The 19,809-nt window shown below is 36.2% G+C and overlaps 1 protein-coding gene across 1 annotated transcript in view; it reads left to right on the top strand.

Moving 5' to 3' along the window:
• LOC149800814 (polypeptide N-acetylgalactosaminyltransferase 13-like) overlaps window positions 1-19,809 on the top strand; it is an 82,550-nt gene that overhangs the window by 17,397 nt on the left and 45,344 nt on the right. Inside the window, exons 3-6 of the mRNA XM_089954809.1 lie at window positions 4,847-5,021; window positions 8,194-8,397; window positions 9,114-9,231; window positions 13,976-14,161. Coding sequence (XP_089810935.1) covers window positions 4,847-5,021; window positions 8,194-8,397; window positions 9,114-9,231; window positions 13,976-14,161 — 683 coding nt within the window. The remainder of the gene's footprint in view (window positions 1-4,846; window positions 5,022-8,193; window positions 8,398-9,113; window positions 9,232-13,975; window positions 14,162-19,809) is intronic.

The following is a 19,809-nucleotide window of genomic DNA, read 5'->3' as shown; positions in this document are numbered from 1 at the left end:
CTCTCTATCGGCTTAACGCAGCCAGGCATGGGATGTTCTGGCTGAATGTTTATTTCATTGTCAAATTTGTTTCATTAACACCAAATCGTCTCAAGGAACCTTGGAGCTAATGTCAGCCATGTGATTATTTTCGAAAGTCTTGTGGCTGTTATTAACATTTAAACAAGTGTCATACTAAATAAAATCAAGCAATCAGATTGTTCTAATCGTAGACGTCACAAGGAAGGCTTTTAAAGCAACACTCCGACGGACTGTCGTTCTCCTTGTTCTTTAAGGATCCCACAATAGTGTGTATAAAACTGTACATGAAATTATAACGTTCTTGCATATTGTTTAAAACTACCATAAATACGGCTTCAATATAACATTCTTTATAAGACAAAGAATTGTGAGGAAAATGTATTGTGTTGTAATTTGCGTATTCTTTATTTTATTTTTATTATTTGCATTTACATTGATAAAATAGGACAGGTGTTCAGTTTCAGTATATGCAAAGTCAGAATTAAGATCGTAAGAGGTTTTGAGCGAAAGTATTTGTGCCTGATGAGTTTGTTTCATCTACATCACCATGTGCTTTTTTTCTATATACACATAGAAACTATTTGAGTACCAAATTTGAACTACTACTCAAATAATTTAAAGTATAATTACAGTCTTTTGACATCAAAACAAAGTCGCGAATACATAGGAAAAGCAGGTTATTCAAATCGCTACATTGTTGTTATTCTGTCTTTATCCTCAGTGAATTCAAGTTAAATTAAACATCTTAGTCTAAATTAATTTTCGTATTCAAGATATTTCACAAGGAAAGGTCTTCAGCTTGTCGTTGCTTTATCATGGGCCACTATCTGAGTATTTTGCACAATCGCAGTCACACATGAAATCACTCCTTTCTGATGCAGCAGGCCAGGCATTTTGCACAATGGCAGTCACACATCAAATCACTCCTTTCTGATGCAGCAGGCCAGGCATTTTGCACAATGGCAGTCACACATCAAATCACTCCTTTCTGATGCAGCAGGCCAGGCATTTTGCACAATCGCAGTCACACATCACATCACTCCTTTCTTATGCAGCAGGCCGTGCACCTGGCATCCGATCCTGAATCCTTTGGCATCTTCATACGTCTGGATGCCCTAATTTGTACACTGTAAAAGCGGGATAGTTCTGGAATGAAAGGCAAATCATTCTTGAGAAAGTAACATAAAAAACTAATTTAGGTTGTAAGACATTAGAAACTATGCTATTGTCTGTCAAAGGAAACTTCTTTATTTACAGTTTTCATTGCCTTCTTCTCGCATTGAAATTAGTTCAGCGAATTACGGTCACTTTTGACATAAAATATATAAAAGCCCCAAAATTTGAAAGGCTAAAACTACAGGAAGCCAAACATCATTTCTGTTTTAATAATATGTTTGGCATGAATATTGTTTTCAAATATCTAAAATTGGATTGAAATTTTCATATCATACAAACTAATAGACAAAGACTATGCTCTGATATTACACGGGGGTGGGGGTTTGGGATGGATACCTTAGTATGCTGTAGAACGTTATGTTGATCACATACCTCAAATTCGAGGTCAGCAATTAATCATATATATAGGTGTTTCTTCGCTGACACGCATGACGATGGAACCACACACGGCAATAGTATTAGCTTCCATGTTGGCAGCAAGAACTTCTTCCAGCATGATCCTAAATTCTTTGGAAAGACAATCGATTGTATCCATGGTACTTCAGTAATAGAATCGATTGTAACCACAATTATTTTGACTTAATTCACCGAGAACGAAAAGCACGGACAATAATTTTGCAAAATTCTTAATTGTTTTCGCCTGCTGAGCACAATGTCTTCCAAGGTTTTGGAAAGGCCGTTTCTGGCTGAATGTGAAACTTGTAACAGACAGTGTCGTTTCTGTTCAGCAGGTACTATTTAAATCTCTGTTATGTGTTTATATATCTTGATTCGTACAAACAAAGAGGATTATTGTTCTGTTTAACATGAAATGTACAAATAATACCCTACAACCCCAAATATAAAGCGAGGAACATGCGCATCGTTGTTTTCAAAAGAATGCGCGTGAGCCATGGTGGCTGAGTGTTTGTAATGTCAAACTCGTAATCCAAGCGTCGCGGATTTGATACCCGTTCAGATCAGCCTTAGTCGGCGGTCTCATTGTGTCCTTCAGAAAGCCACTTAGCTTCCATTTCATCTGCTTGATTTAGCCAATAATCTTTTGAACCTGTCATTACAAACTGACTAACTAAAGATAAGTACTGTTTCCAGACGTACGTTTTTTTTTCTTTATATAAAGGATGGAAAAGTTACTCTCGATAATCTCATGGCACTGTCTTTTTACTGGTCTTGGCTTCTCCGTCATAGGCATATACAGTTGACAATACCACTTGTACCACTCGGATCTATCAGACCAGTACACAAAAGAAAAGTGAAACATTAAACACCTTAAGCTCGAAATGGAAGAAAAGAGATGGATATTAAATAGATATAAACCGGGCTCAGCTTAAGCATTACCTAAAGACATAAGTACTATCTAGCATGATAAAACCATGTTTAATCTTGTAACTAAGCATTTAAAAAGTAGACAGTGTTTCTAATGTTTGTTTTGGTTTTGATTTTCTTTGGGGAGGGTGGGAGGTTGGTTTTGTCTACACTTTCCTTTGCAATTTTGCTTTAGTGTTTTGTTGTACGTTTAAATAGGTCAGTGTAGAAAGGATGAAAATCTATTTTAAAAAATCCAAGTATTGTATCTCACCAGCTTGCACACATGATGTAAATGGACATAGGATAAAATGGACTAATTCCAAACAGCACTGTGTGCCACTCATGTTCAGCTATTGCATATCACCTACATTCAAAGTAGTTTGTCTGTGACCTTTTAATATGCAAATGAACACCCAGGTACATTATTGAGCAAAGCGGAATAATCGTCATTAATGAAGAGCACTTGACTTTCAGAGAGCTAATGTTAGTAGTGTAGTGTTGTCGGTTTAACGCCATTTTTCAACTAACGATAGGCGAAACATGGCAGCCAGTACAACTGGTGGAGGAAGAACCCGGGGAAAAGCTTGGTAGAAGTCATGGACCCACGTGAAGCAACTTGCAAGCTTTCTCGAATACCCACATTGGTCGACCCCGAGACTCGAATCGACACGGACAGAGGTGAAATGGCAGTGATCGGTAACTGTAAACGTTTAGAATAATACACAGCCACCCGTGGCCCCAAGGGTGGAAAATAAAAGTTTAAATACACGAAGCTTACGTTTTCTCAGCAATTTATATGAACTTGTATTTTGACAAGTTTTATTTCTCTCTTTTCATCTAATTTCCCCACCCACCGTTTTTTTTTTCTTCATATTTCAGCTACTTGTTTTAATTATAATCGTGGATTAATCCTTAAAAATATGGCTTTGGCTATAACAATGTATAATCCTTAAAAATAATGCCCCTATATGACTTGCAAATAAATTACTAAACTTTATTTTAAAATCAATAAATTCTAAAGCAAAAAAATATCAGTAGTGACTTTTAAGTTGTATGTTATAGACCGCTCCGGTGGCCTAGTGGTTAGAGCATCCACCTCGGAAGCCAGAGATCGTGGTTCGAACCCCGGCCGAGTCATACCAAAGACTTACAAAAATGGTACTAACAGCTGCCTCGCTATGCGCTCAGTATTAAGAGGCTAGTGTTAGGGCTGGTCGGCCTAGTGTCAGGATAATGTGACTGGGTGGGACATCATGCTACATGTCTGCAGCATGATGCACCAGTGCTAGACATCAATATAAACTGTCACATTGCCTACATCTTATCGATATGACCGAACACTTATTAAAGCTACGTTAAAAATCCTAATCACACACACATTGATTTGTATGTTATACTGGTCGGAAATGCGAACATATTGTGGACAGAATTACCCACTTTCGCGGTCGAAATACACATTTGAATTAATTGACTAAAATTAACTTTTCTTCTGAAATTATCGTTCCCTGTGATGTTCTTAGTCAAATTTAATCTCTCTCTCTCTCTCTCTCTCTCTCTCTCTCTCTCTCTCTCTCACACACACACACCAGCAGCTATCTTCTTACGTAATATTAGCGTCCAGCTATGCTTATGTGTAGACTGAATAAGAATCTCCGATTGGTCATAATTTGGACTATTTACCCTAGCTGTTTTTATTGATAATTATGTACCAAGAATAAGCTGCAATTAGAGTGTAATCATACATGTATTAATATTTTTTATAAATACTCCCTTTCATACATATTATTCTACCCTAGGGGTTTTTAATATATTGCCTTGTCTCACTAATTAAATGCAGATTTTTCCGGTTGCGTACGTTAAATAAACTTGTTTAAAGATGAAACTCAGATATTTCCAATCAGGTTGACATTGCTTCGTCTTTAGAGGGTACATATGTGAGCGTGGATCTAACAGTGCACTCCTTAAGTAATCCAGAGTCCCGTCATAAGAACCTTTCCTTAAGGGGCTTGCGACGAATGTCAGAATAAGATTTTCCATATGATTAAATAACACAAATGGTAGACAGAATGGGGACGGGGGGAGGGGGTATAACGACGTCAACTAGTGTAAATAAGACATGTAGTATGTTCTCCAAATCCTCGGATGGTTTGTTGGCAATAACCAGGGTTTGCATTTGTACACCTTGACATGTCGATTGTAGACTGCAACATGGTTATATCGTTTATTGTCCTTTATCTTTTTTCCCTCAAGTAGTTATCGTAATAGCAGTCTGTAAATTTTGCTTATCGCTATCATAAACAGCTACCTTTGCTAATCGAAGTAGGAACATTTTTTTCCTCAGAAAGTCTCAAGAAAGAATTTGAGCAGAAGATAAAAGAACTCACAAGTCCCATTGTTAAACTGATTCGTCTTCCCTACAGACAGGGTCTGATTCGTGCCAGATTGGAAGGCTTCAAACACGTAACCGGTCAGGTGGTTTCCTTCTTCGACAGTCACATGGAAGTTAATGTAAACTGGTTGGTATAACGCTCTTTACGATAATTCAAAGTACGAAAATATTTAGATCACATGGTTTTAGGATCACGTGAGCTTTCACTTATGGTATGAGCCTGCGTCCGTCGTCCGTCTGTCCGTCAGCAATTGCGTTTTAACTCTGGAAGTCATATTTTGAGCCGATTTTTATTAAACTCGCACTGTATCATCAAGATCTTCGACGAGTTGTATAGTGACCATGATCCACTCAGATTGTGTGGAGATCATTCACCTGATTGGCTGAGATTGTTACCACGCTGGAGGCCATGTTCCTGATTTGAATTTGATCAAACATGGCATAAGCATATCTCATTTGGATCTGAAACGAGTTCATTAATGACCGAGATCGACACACATTAACCAGGTACTCGTGGATCTGCTGGTCATATTTCTGGTCTAAAATTGGTCACATGTAGAATATTAGCTTGCGTTATCTATGTTTAATAGCAGTTCGATAAAGAGCGAGATGCGCCAGTTATGAGGTGATCTTCAGTCTGATTGGCTGAGATTGTTATCACTCTGGAGGCCAAAGGTTTCTATATACATGTATATTTTTCAGTAACATTTTATAAGATTGGCCAAGCTTATTACCTCTCTAGAGATCGAATTTAGGTATGATTTTACTTGGACCTGGTGATTGGCAGAGCTTATTACCTTTATAGAGACCGTATTTATTTATGCAAATTTGCTCAGAAATTGTGATTGATCGAATTTGTTACCACTCTAATGACCAAATTTAGGTTTGATATTACTCAGATATGGTTATTCTCCGAGCTTGTTACTTCTGTAGAGACGGAATTTATGTGTGAGTTTTCTTAGACATGGTGATTGGTCGAGCTTATTACCTTTCTAGAGACCGTAGTTATTATGTGTGATTTTGCTCAGAAATTGTGATTGGCCGAAATTGTAACCACTTTAGTGACCGAATGTTGGTGCGATTCTGCTCAGAGCATGGTTATTGGCCGAGCTTGTTACTTCCGTGGAGACCAAATTTATGTGTGATTTTGCCCAGACGCTTGATTGTCTGGGCTTGTTACCACTCTAGAGACCGAACATAGGTGTGATATTACTCAGACATGGTGATTGGCCAAACTTGTTACTTCTGTGGAGACCGAATTCATGATTTTACTCAGACACTGTGATTGGCCGAGCATGTTAATACTCTAGAGACCGAATTTAGGTGTGATATTACTCAGACACTGTGATTGGCAGAGCTTGTTACCATTCTAGAGACCGAATTTAGGTGTGATATTACTCAGACACTGTGATTGGCCGATCTTGTTACCATACTAGAGACCGAATTTAGGTGTAATATTACTCAGACACTGTGATTGGCCGAACTTGTTACCATTCTAGAGACCGAATGTAGGTGTGATTTTACTCAGACACTGTGATTGGCCGAGCTTGTTACCACTCTAGAGACCGAATTAAGGTGTGATATTACTCAGACATGGTGATTGGCAGAGCTTGTTTCCACTCTGGAGGCCGAATGTAGGTGTGATTTTACTCAGACATGATGATTGGCAGAGCTTGTTACTACTCTAGAGACCTAATTTAAATGTGATATTACTCAGACACTGTCATTGGCAGAGCTTGTTACCACTCTAGAGACCGAATTAAGGTGTGATTTTGCTCAGACATGATGATTGGCAAAGCTTGTTACCGCTCTAGAGACTGAATGTAGGTGTGATTTTACTCAGACATGTTGATTGGCAGAGCTTGTTACTACTTTAGAGACCAAATTTAGGTGTGATTTTACTCAGACATGGTGATTGGCAAAGCTTGTTACCACTTTAGAGACCGAATTTAGGTGTAATTTTACTCAGACATGGTGATTGGCAGAGCTTGTTACCACTCTAGAGACTGAATGTAGGTGTGATTTTACTCAGACATGGTGATTGGCAGAGCTTGTTACCACTCTAGAGACCTAATTTAGATGTGATATATCTCAGACACTGATTGGCAGAGCTTGTTACCACTCTAGAGACCTAATTTAGATGTGATATATCTCAGACACTGATTGGCAGAGCTTGTTACCACTCTAGAGACTGAAGTTAGGTGTGATTTTACTCAAACACTGTGATTGGCAGAGCTTGTTACTACTTTAGAGACCAAATTTAGGTGTGATTTTACTCAGACATGGTGATTGGCAGAGCTTGTTACCACTTTAGAGACCGAATTTAGGTGTAATTTTACTCAGACATGGTGATTGGCAGAGCTTGTTACCACTCTAGAGACTGAATGTAGGTGTGATTTTACTCAGACATGATGATTGGCAGAGTTTGTTACTTCTCCATAGACTTTAGTTCACATTAGATTTCGATAAAACTTGGTAAGTATGTTTATATCATCAAGATATTGTCTGAGTCTGAAAGTTATGGCTAGCATATTAACCAGCAAATATATTAGCTATTCCATTGAACTTTGGAAAAGTGTTTTTAGGCAAAGATAAAATGGCTTTAATCTCCATGATGTAAGGTTGGACTAAGTTTTACACTGATATGTGTTCCTGCAAGAATTGATAAGCCTTCATTGTAGAATGGGCAAGTGTTACGTTGTGTATCGTGATGATGTATGTTTTGTTGCCTTAAAAACCACTCAGATTGTGAATGAGTACAGTATACTCGAAGTAAAAGCATATTTGACCTTTATAGCTAATCCATGATGCATACACCTAACAGTGTGACACTCAGTTCAAATTAAATTTTCATACATTATATAATATCAATCTATACATCTTTAATGCATATATGTGGGGAAGAGGATGGGCTAATTCCCTATTTGTGTGTCTCTTGTGGGAAATAGTGGTGTATATTTATATTGGCAAGGACAAGTTTGATACAGTGAATAGATTTGAACTGCTGTTTGAATAAAAAATGTAGAATGAAAGCATCTTTAAATGTGATAGTTTTTGTTTTCTTTCCCAGCCGTGTTTTATGGGTATCAGTTTACCTCAGATGTGCTACAGTTTAAATTCCAACGACATTTTCAGATATTCTGTAGCCAAATGTTATATATATATATATATATATATATATATATATGGGAGGGTGAGAATTAGAGCACAAAGGAAGGGGATAAGAGTTTGCAACAAAAAATATGTATTGATTTGTACTATTGTACCATTGCCCTTACATGTACTCTGTCATTATGTAGGTTAGAGCCACTGCTTGTCGAGATACAGAAGGACAGGAAAACCGTACCGATGGCTCAGCTTGATTATATCAATCGGGGGAACTTTGTGTACGAATTTGAAGTGGGCTATAGGACAAAATATGGCTTTGACTGGAGACTTGTCTTCTTTGAAACCTACTTCTCAGCCATGCAATTAAAAGGGAAGTCAGAGACAGACCCTCTTCCGTATGTCTTTTTTCTTTCTTTATGTGGAATCAGCTATGGTTCCATTCTTTCTTTCTTGAAGTATAAGCAACAAATTTTGTGCATTGTTCTGCTGGTTGCTTTGCTGATAATATGAATAATAAAAGCAATGATGATGCAATTTACATGAAATCATTCTCAACAGTGCTGGATTTAGCAAAGTTCTTGCATAAGTGTGTAATAAGCTGATTTAGCTTATCAAAGATTTTTTTTTAATCAAAATTGAGCACTCTTTAATTGAATTGATCTAGGACTAATTGACATTTTTCCTATTAATTGTTATTGTCTCTTTTTTATTTTGATTGTACCCAGAAGCAATCAATTTCTGATTGCATATCATTCAGTCTTTGACCCACCTGTGTTCTTGTGTAATCACAACTGTTAGCAAGTAGTATGAAAATTCAATAACATTACAGAATACTTACAACATATTCTAAAATCAATCAAAATTTACCAACAGAAGCAATATGTATATTGTTCATATGATGTGACGATTGACTTACATTAAATATATTTACTTCGAGAAAGATTCTCCAGTTGTGTGCCATGGGATGTAAACTAATATATTTTATATCCATCAAAGATCTCTATGAAGTAACGTTCCATTTGTATTATCTTATTGGATGTTGGGTGATATAATTATATAGAAAGAATCCATTTTATACACGGAATGTTTTGTAATACATTTCTCTTGACAGTGGTGTGGTAATGGTTGGGCCAGCCTTTGTTGTGGATGTGCAGTACTTCAAAGAACTCGGAACATATGATAGTGGAATGAAAATCTGGGGAGGGGAAAACTTGGAGTTTCCTTGGCGAGTTAGTATTCTTAGTTGTTCCATTTTTGTAAAGAACTGAATAGACTCTGAATACATTATCAAGAAACATTCTAGTTTGCAATCGATTTTTGCCATTTATTGAATAGCTTGGTACATATACATAATTCTATCCCTACTAATTTATATCTTGTGTATGCAAAAGACTATGGATTCACATTTCTTATGATGTAATATTGAACAAGATAAAACGAAATTTTGATGGAAATAATGAATAATGCATGGCATTTTATCAAGGCATATGTGTGAAAATATATTTTGTAGAGAATGATTAAGTCAGATGATTTGTAGAGTTGCAACGATACACCCAAAACTGTATTGTGATATATTGTAATATACGAAATCCATATAGAAACACTTTTTGCAATTCAGTAACACTTAATGAAAACAAAACATAATCACAATAATATTTACTATTTTGAACAATACAACATCTCTGGGTGATGATACCTTGTAAGACTTCAAATGGTAGTCAAATGAACAAATAAAATTAACATAAAAATGAAACAAATCTACAAACACCAGAAAGTTGTACAATTATCAGCAAATAAAAATCTCACTGCCATTTCTAGTCTCTCTATGTTTTAATATTCTTACACTGCACTTTTTGCTTTTTTTGGGGAATATTTTGAAAATCCATTGTTTGAAGAAAGAAAAAAATTCTGCAAATTAAGCCTCAGGTCTACGTGTCTATCAGCTAACTTTAAAAATGAGTCGACAGTAAAAGACAAGTTAAGGAAGTTAATGTGACTTTAGTGCTATAATCTGACTGACCATGTACTTCACATAGAAAACATCTGATGCGGCCACTGTTTGTTTAAATGTTTTGCTCTCTCTCTTTATTCTTTGAAGCTAAAATATCAATTGTAACAGCAGATGTTGCATGATTTGTTGTGTGTACATTCTGGGCATTTGCATACAAAAGTAAATTATTTTAGTGGCATTGATATATTTTTGAACATTGACTCATTTTAGAGTCATTGCTAGCAGAACATAAATGTGAGACAAGGTGAAGTTTGTAAATTATTATTTATAACTGGAAAAATATCCCCTGGTCATGACTTGCTGCCCCCATCATTAAACTTTGCCTGTATAATGGTAATGTGCATCTCGTCTTACATTCTCTTGCTAAGCATGAATCTAGGAAAAAAAGAAAATATGATTCCTGAATTAGATTGGAAAAACTGTGTGTATTCAGGAATTTGTTGGTTGAAAGCAAGACTGAAAAAATCGCGGTACACTCAACCGTATTGCACAGTTAATTTCCAGAACAGCCAACTGCAATATACCGATATATTGTTGCACCCATAATCATTGGCAATATTATATGGGTGTGCCATTTTTCTTTTTGTTTCACATTCATCATATTGCAAGCATATATGTGTGTAAATTTTTATTTAAATGGACTAATACTTTACTTCGAAAGTAACTTATTCGCATATTGAACTAAACTTTGTTTTCTCTCTGAATCATGCAGCTAACCATTTTAGTTATTACTCTTATAACCAAATTATGGCTGATGATGATAAAAAAAAAACCTATTTGAATTCAAACTTTAAAACTAATACCACAGATCACCTTGCTTGGGCAAAGCTTGTTTAAGATTTTGTTGATTTTATTAGTACTGTCTTGTGAGGATCCCCTCAAATAGACAGAAAATGGTGAGCTGTACCTGACTAGTCTTACTGATTTTAACAACTCACTACAAAAACACTGTCAGTGATAACTGTGAATGTTACATGCTTGTAGTGAAATCAACCCATGCTGATATTGGTTTAATTCATTATTCCATCAGTTGTACTCACATCTGTGACTCCATAACCCTTCTGTATGTTATTCGAATGTACTTGATTTTATCCCATAACCCTTTGATGTTGTTTGAATGTACTTGGCTTTTACCCCTGGTCCCATAACACTTTGATGTTATTTGAATGTACTTGACTTTTATCCCATAACCCTATGTTATAATGTTCAGATGTACTTAAATGAACTTGGCTTTTATCTTGTATCGTATTTAAGTCCAGTTCTTTATGGATTCACTTGTCTCTTAAGTCTACCATATTTGCCGTATATGTTGGGACACAATAAAATAATGCAAAAATTTTCCCAGAACTTATGGTGAAACATTTTTTTCACTTTGGTCATATGTCCGAAGACTTATGAAATTAAATAAATTTGTATTTCATTTGTGCTCTCTGACCCTCCCCCACTGCGCGTTACAATAAAATAGATAAATAAAATGCTTCATTGATAATAATCAGAAAGAATCTAACCTTGTATTGTTATCATTTTTTCCTTTTTTCAACATGAGCATTAAGGAAATATATCCATGAAATCCGTATAAGTAGCATAGGCTTCCATGCAGTAGTGTGTATCAATTATGTCTGATAATATATGCCACATTGTTCATTGAACATTGAGAAACAATTTGTGTGTGGTTGTGCTCAAAGGTTTGAACATGTTATCTGACCGAAAACTGGATCCAACAAAATCGCAAACAAAAGGGAAATAATCAACCGACATCTTGAAGACGCCATTCACGCATGACTCAGTGTTAGGTGCAAAATATCAAGATTGAATTATATCCAGGTCTACTGTATGACAGTATCTCACAAATAAAAATCATCATTTGAAAACACATTCACTTGAGTGCAAGTAACAATCTTTTCACCAGCTTGGGTTACAAAATTATCCTTACTATTTACCCGCAGACATCACTGATACTTTGTATTAATTATAACACAGATGCCAAGCACATAGAAGTCCTGGTGGTGAATAAACACGACTGGCAGCGAGCAGTTAACTCCTTCTTTGAACCTACTGACAGGACATCAAAAGACAAAAGGTTATTTCTATTACAAAGCAAGCCAATCTCAGAAGCCAACTATGGTTACTTTTTTGGTAAAAGATATGAATACAAAGGTTATTTTATTGCAAAGCAAGCCGGCATCGGAAGCTGACTATGGATTCTTTAAAGGCAGCCGACTTTTTTTGGTGAAATATTCAAAGATGGCCAAGATATGGAAGTAAGCTTTGGTTCCTTTTCACCGGTATTCACAGGAATTTTGAAAATAAATTGAAACAATGGAACAAATTTTAAAGTGACACAATATAGTACTTCATCCATGGATGTCAATGATCTAGCATCTACTAGAATATTTGGAGAAAATAAAATCGTGAAGTTGTGAAGGCCAGAAGAGAAGCAGATGATTTCGCAAATGAGAGAGAAATAATCAACCGATATATTGAAGACAGCTGCCATCCTTGCATGACATAGTGTTATGTGCAAAATAGCCAAGATTGAATTATATCCAGGTCTATTATATGGCAGTACCTTGCAAATACAAATTATTATTTGAAAACACATTCACTTCAGTGCAAGTGACAACTTTTTCACCAGGACAGGTTACAAACATATCATAACTATTTACCCACAGACATCATTGCTCCTTTGTATTAATTATTACTACAGATGCTAAGCACATAGAAGCCGTGGTGGTGAATAAACACAACTGGCAGCCAGCAGTAAACTTCTTCTTTGAACTTACCGACAGGACATCTAAGACAAAGGTTATTTTTACTACAAAGCCAGCCGATCTTGGAAGCCAACTTTGGACTCTGAATCTGGATTTTTTTTAAGGATATCAATACAAAAGTTATTTTATTGCAAAGCAAGCTGACCTTGGAAGCCGACTATGGATTCTTTTAAGTGTGCTATTTTTTAAAAATTTTTTTTATTATTTTTGAATATACAAAGATGGCCGAGATATGTAAGGTAACTTTGGCTCCTTTTCACTGGTATTCACGGAAATTTTGAAAATAAATTGAAACAATGGAACAGTTTTTAAAGTGACACAATATAGTGCTTCGTGTGCGAACATCAATGACCCAGCATTGACCAGAAGATTTGGAGAAAATAAAATCACGTGATGGATTCGTGAAGGCCAGAAGAGAAACAAATGATTTTGCCAACAATATGATCATTAACAAGGATGAAACTCTAGTGTACTTTGATCGTATTCCTGGATGAACTGACTTTAAGATGGGGATCAAAAGTGTGAGAATTAGCAAGACTAGTGCAGATTTGACAAAAATCTGTCTTTTGTCCTTGCAGTTTCTGCTTCAGGTGATGTGTTGCCTCTAACAATTTTTCACAGCATGAGAAAACTAAAAAATATTCCTGTGCAGAAAGAATGGATCGTACGTGTGCAGGAGTAGGGTTGTATTGATGAGATGCTGCTGCAGTGGATTAAAGAATTTTATCTCAAGTACACCGTTTTATATTTTTTAAAATAAAATTTCAGTCGGAGTGCATTTTCCAACATGTAATTTTTGAAAGATTTAAAAGATGTTCCACAACTTACAGCTTGAAAAAAATGATGTGTCCCGGAACATACAGTGCACAAAAAAATTACTTTTAAAATTAATTTATGGTATCCCAACATATACGCTAAATAGGGTAGTTTTCATAAACTTGTCAGGTCAAAGCACATGTAGGATGCGAGCCATTGATTTATATTTAGTCTTGGGAAATATTGACTCAGGACACTCCTTTTACATTTCGTCTTTTTACACAGTTAAACTAACTGAATATTTCCTATAGGTAAGTCAGAAAAGGTTCATTTTGGTACACTTTCAACTGAGAAGTATTTTTGGCACTTTGACATCACTTGTCATGTACAAATCCCTTTAATTTAAATCATATTATAATTGTATAACTCCAATAGGTCTGGATGTGCGGTGGTCGTCTAATACACGTGCCATGTTCTAGGGTGGGACATATTGCCAGACCCCAACCATATGACTTTCCAGATGGCCGCTCAGAAACAGAAGCCTACAATTATAAGCGAGCTATTGAAGTGTGGATGGACGAGTATAAAAACTACGTATACAACATCTTTCCAAGTATGAGGGTATGAATGATTAAGCTTTCTTCGCTGAATCATTATAAATTTAACAAGTACAGAATATTGTTTATCTTTGTTACTTAGCAACAGTTTCATTTTCAAGTGATACCATTCAGTATGAGAAGTTAATGTAATTATGTACACGTAATTCTTACAATTTAATACACTTGGATTAAGCTATTGCAATTGCAGACAGATTTATTTTTCAGATTGTATCTCTTTAAGTTCTTGCCATTGGTCAGTTTTAAAATGAAGTGCACTTTATTGATTTAGATGGTTAGTGAGTAAGTTAAAAGGTCACAGGAAATTCGCCTGATTTAAATCCTGTAAATTTTCATTGCTCATGCAGAGGATGAGGTGGTTATTATGGAATGCCAAATTTTTAAAATTGATCAAAGAAGTAATCAAGATTGTGTGGCAGTCAGTAGCTAATTGCAAATGGGAAACAGAGAACAAGCTTGAGAGATGATATGGTAGGCTGGAGAGATTTTGCAGGCTTGGTGGGAGAGGTCATTGAATGAAGGATCATAGAGCAACAATGAAACGGTTAAGTTCTACTGTGGAAATGAAGATGAGATGTAGCTATCAAGATGGAACATTTAAGTGAAAACAACGGAGTAATTGAGACTGAGCAGAAGAGGGTGGACTGAAGTAATCCAGAGAATGGAAGAGATGATAAATAATTGGAAAGGGAAATTGAAGGAGGTTAACCATATCCATAATTTAACAATAAAATCAGAGAATGATAGGGAAATAAATGACACTGAAAGCATAGTGAAAGCACTATAACTGTGTAACTTTGTAGCCAAGAAAGTAACTATGAAGTATCAATGGTGTATATTAACTTTTTAATCCAATCTGGGTTGTTCTGCTTCACTTAAAAGACAGTCATTGTTGATGGAGGGAGGGTGTATGTTATTGTAAATTGTATTTCATAGAGAATTTATATGACTCTGTCAACATCGTTACTCATAATGGTATGCCCACGAGTCACGACCGAGATGTATAATCCACTGTTTACATGAACATTGTACCTTTTACACTTTGTCGTAGCCCACTGAAAACCACACACCTGGTAACATGGTAGCATTCCCCCCCCCCCCACTTCCACCTGATAAATATTGATTTGTATATTAGATAGTAAAATTCAGGACTTTGAGAAACAAATTGTACCATTATCGTTAGAAACAAAGGGAAACCATCTAGATTAACTTAACACTTACTAAAGGTAGCCCTAAATCTACCATCAGTCTCTCATTCTCTCTCTCTCTCTCTCTCTCCAAGGCATATTGTTAACCACACACACAATTATTGCATGACAAAGTTTGTTTTTCAGTATATATGTCAAAATCAAATAACAAATGACATTATCACTAATACCATGTTGATAATCAAATATAACCTGGATAATATGAATGCAACCATCCATTAGTCAGTATCTCATGGCATTTTGGTCTTTTGTGTCCTGTCCATTAGTCAGTACCTCATGGCATTTTGGTCTGGTCTATACCATCCATTAGGCATTATCTCAGGGCATTTTGGTCTTTTGCGTCCCGTCCATTAGTCAGTACCTCATGGCATTTTGGTCTGGTCTATACCATCCATTAGGCATTATCTCATGGTATTTTGGTCTTTTGCATCCCGTCCATTAGTCAGTACCTCATGGCATTTTGGTCTGGTCTATACCATCCATTAGGCATTATCTCATGGGATTTTGGTCTGGTCTATACCATCCATTAGGCATTATCTCATGGCATTTTGGTCTGGTGCATACCATCCATTAGGCATTACCTCATGGCATTTTGGTCTGGTGCATACTACGCATTAGGCATTGCCTCATGGCATTTTGGTCTGGTGCATACCATCCATTAGGCATTATCTCATGGCATTTTGGTCTGGTACATACTATCCATTAGTCATTATCTCATGGCATTTTGGTCTGGTGCATACCATCCATTAGTCATTATCTCATGGTATTTTGGTCTGGTGCATACTATCTATTAGGCATTACCTCATGGTATTTTGGTGTGTTGCATACCATCCATTTGTTAGTACCTCATGGCATTTTGGTCTGGTGCATACTATCCATTAGTCAGTACATCATGCAGGGTTCTTATGGCCTTTGAAGGCCTTTGATAGTTTGGAAAAAATGAGGTAGCCTTTTCAAGGCCTTGAAAGTTTGGGAAAATTGAGCAGATTACCCTGAGGTCTTTAAACGTCTTTGAAAATTGGAATAAACCTAAACATTTCAATTTCTGTTAAGAGAACAATTTATTTTGTATTAAATCTGATGCATCAGTTACATATTTCTGAAATAACAGTGAATGTTGACCTATCTTCCAGATCACTATAAAGCAATTTAAGGAAATTAATTATAGTTTGAATTTCATCATTAAACAACATTGTAGTATTTTGCATTCATTGTTTTCTCATATAACATAACTTGTATACAAACTGTTAGTGAAAATAGGCTTTGGAAATCTAGGTTTGTGTCTTTGAAAGTATGGGAAAAGTCCTTGAATTTATCATTTAGAATTCTGTATGAACCCTATAATGGCATTTTGGTCTGGTGCATACAATCCATTATTTGTGACTTCATGGCATTTTGGTCTTTAGCATACTGTCTGTTAGTCAGTACCTCATGGCATTTGGTCTGGTGCATACCATCCATTAGTCAGTCTACCTCATGGCATTTTGGTTTTTGGCATACCATCCAATAGTCAGTACCTATGATATTTTGGTCTTTAGCATACTGTCCATTAGTCAGTTGTTGTTGCTGTTGTTATAGGGTTTAACACCATTTTTCAGCACAAGATAGTCTATACATGGCAGCCAGTATTAATGGTGGAGGAAGAACCCGGGAAATGACCACCGACCCACGAGAAGCTACCGGCAAGCTTTCTCACATATCCACATTGGCCGAGCCCAAGACTCGAACCCATGCAAGCAGAGGTGAGATGGCAGTGATCTGTGATGGAGAGCACTTTAGACCACTCGGCCACTTGGGGCCCCCCCATTAGTCAGTACCAGATGGCATATTGGTAAGGTGCATACTGTCAAATAGTCAGTACCGTATGGCAATTTGGTCTTTAGCATACTATCCATTAGTCAGTACCTCATGTCATTTTGGTCTTTAGCATACTGTCCATTAGTCAGTACCTCATGGCATTTTGGTTTTTGGCATACCGTCCAATAGTCAGTACCTCATGGCAATTTGGTCTTTAGCATACTATCCATTAGTCAGTACCTCATGTCATTTTGGTCTTTAGCATACTGTCCATTAGTCAGTACCTCATGGCATTTTGGTTTTTGGCATATCATCCAATAGTCAGTACATCATGGCATTTTGGTCTTTAGCATACCATCCAATAGTCAGTACCTCATGGCATTTTGGTTTTTGGCATACCATCCAACAGTCAGTACCTCACGGCAATTTGGTCTTTAGCATACTGTCCATTAGTCAGTGTCTCATGGCATTTTGGTTTTTGGTATATCATCCATTAGTCAGTACCTCATGGCATATTGGTTTTTGGCATATCATCCTATAGTCAGTACCTCATGGCATTTTGGTCTTTAACATACTGTCCATTAGTCAGTTCCTCATGGCATTTTGGTTTTTGGCATGCCATCTATTAGTACCTCATGGCATTTTGGTGAGGTGCATACTGTCCATTAGTCAGTACCTCATGGCATTTTGGTTTTTGGCATGCCATCTATTAGTACCTCATGGCATTTTGGTGAGGTGCATACTGTCCATTAGTCAGTACCTCATGGCATTTTGGTTTTTGGCATACCATCTATTAGTAACTCATAGCATTTTGGTCAGGTGCATACTGTCCATTAGTCAGTACCTCATGGCATTTTAGTTTTTGGCATACCATCTATTAGTACCTCATGGCATTTTGGTGAGGTGCATACTGTCCATTAGTCAGTACCTCATGGCATTTTGGTCAGGTGCATACTGTCCATTAGTCAGTACCTCATGGCATTTTGGTCAGGTGCATACTGTCCATTAGTCAGTACCTTATTGCATTATGGTCAGGTGCATAGTGTCCATTAGTCAGTATTAAACTTTCCAATCATCAGGTTGTGTTTCCTACAAACAAGGTATATTTTATATGCACATTTTTTGTCTTAACTCTTCCATTGTTTTATACTCCAGACATACTGAATATAAATCAGGCAATGTAAACCTTATCCATCAAATGTTTTCTGTACAAGATATGTACTACTGGTTGCAGGCTGATAATACAAATTGACACATGATGGCTAGAGCAGGTAGTCAGTGTTTGACACTTGCAAGTGTTCATTCTGATTAATGTTATAAACTGAACAAAAACAAAATCAGAAGCAATAGTAGAAGGTTTTTGCGAAATGGGAGGCTATGGACTTGACAACTTCCAGACTTAAAAGGGGACACAGGTGCTAGTTTTTGTCAGTAATTTTGAAAGATGATACCCACCCCTTATCCCAATAAAGAAAAATGAGTGTTTCTGTAATATAAAAAGTAAATTGCCCTTTTATATATACCAATGAACTAAACAATGTGCCAATGGACCAGACAGTGTACCAGTGGACTAAACAATCTGCCAGTGGACATGTGCAGAGATAAAAGTGAAATAAAATCACAGCAATTATTTTAAATTGTGAACATCTGATTGCTTTCATGGATTCTGCAATACTTAGTAGAAATGAGATAAAATGTACACACCGATGAATTTTACATACGAATATTTCTTACACTACAATAATAAATCCATATAATGATTGCCAGATATGTAACACACAATGATGTCACAAATAATATCACAAATCTCTGGGAAAAGAAAAGAATAATGATGGAGGCAACCAAATGTATTTCGTTCCATCAAATAATCATTGAACTGCACTTTTCTGTGTTTGGTCCAGAAAATAATCATTTGACTCACTTCATTCAATTTATTTGTACTGAGCACTCCTGTAAGATCATATAAAAATAACAACAACAATGACACAATAAGTTTCCCTCATGGTACTCTATATAGTGGTGTAGCTTTCATGTGCATTTTATTTTAAGTTAATTTAAATCTTTTAAAATATTCATTTCACAGTTGATGCATGTGCAGAATCAACACAAATTCATTCTTGACAGCAAAGGGGCTTGTGGTGATAATGGTCTTTTGTGGTTGATGTAACCCGAGAACAGTTTAATTTGTCCTAAAGCTGAAATTGCTTGTGAATACCATATTGTTGTTCTCAAATCAAATCAGACAGAATTGCCAATATATCTAGCTGTCTGTACTAACTTAAAAGCTAATCATTTATCAGAATGTATTGTCAGAATGCATTTCCCCTAATTTTAGTTATTTTTTTCTACTTTATTTTAAATTGATTAAGTTTCTAGTCATTCATATAATTGATTCCTCATCAGTTCCCCTGTCCAGTTCTTTCACACCCACTTCCACGCTGTCTTAAGTGTTGGCATCAACAACGAACGGCGCATCTATTGGAAGCTATTTTATATGTTGTTTTTAATCCTATTTGTAGAGATATTAAGCTGTAATTATTTTAGACTGGTTATGTGGAAAATTAGTTTCAGAGCACTTTGAATTTTAATTAAATTTTGTGTTATCGTTAAAAGATCTTTCACTTTTGACTAAAGTCAGATTACATCC

Source organism: Sinohyriopsis cumingii, chromosome 4 (genome assembly GCF_028554795.1).
Source record: "Sinohyriopsis cumingii isolate HCF-2022 chromosome 4, ASM2855479v2, whole genome shotgun sequence".
Lineage (NCBI taxonomy): Eukaryota > Metazoa > Mollusca > Bivalvia > Unionida > Unionidae > Sinohyriopsis > Sinohyriopsis cumingii.
Note: the sequence above shows the minus strand (reverse complement) of the source record. Positions and strands in the feature narration are given on the sequence as shown.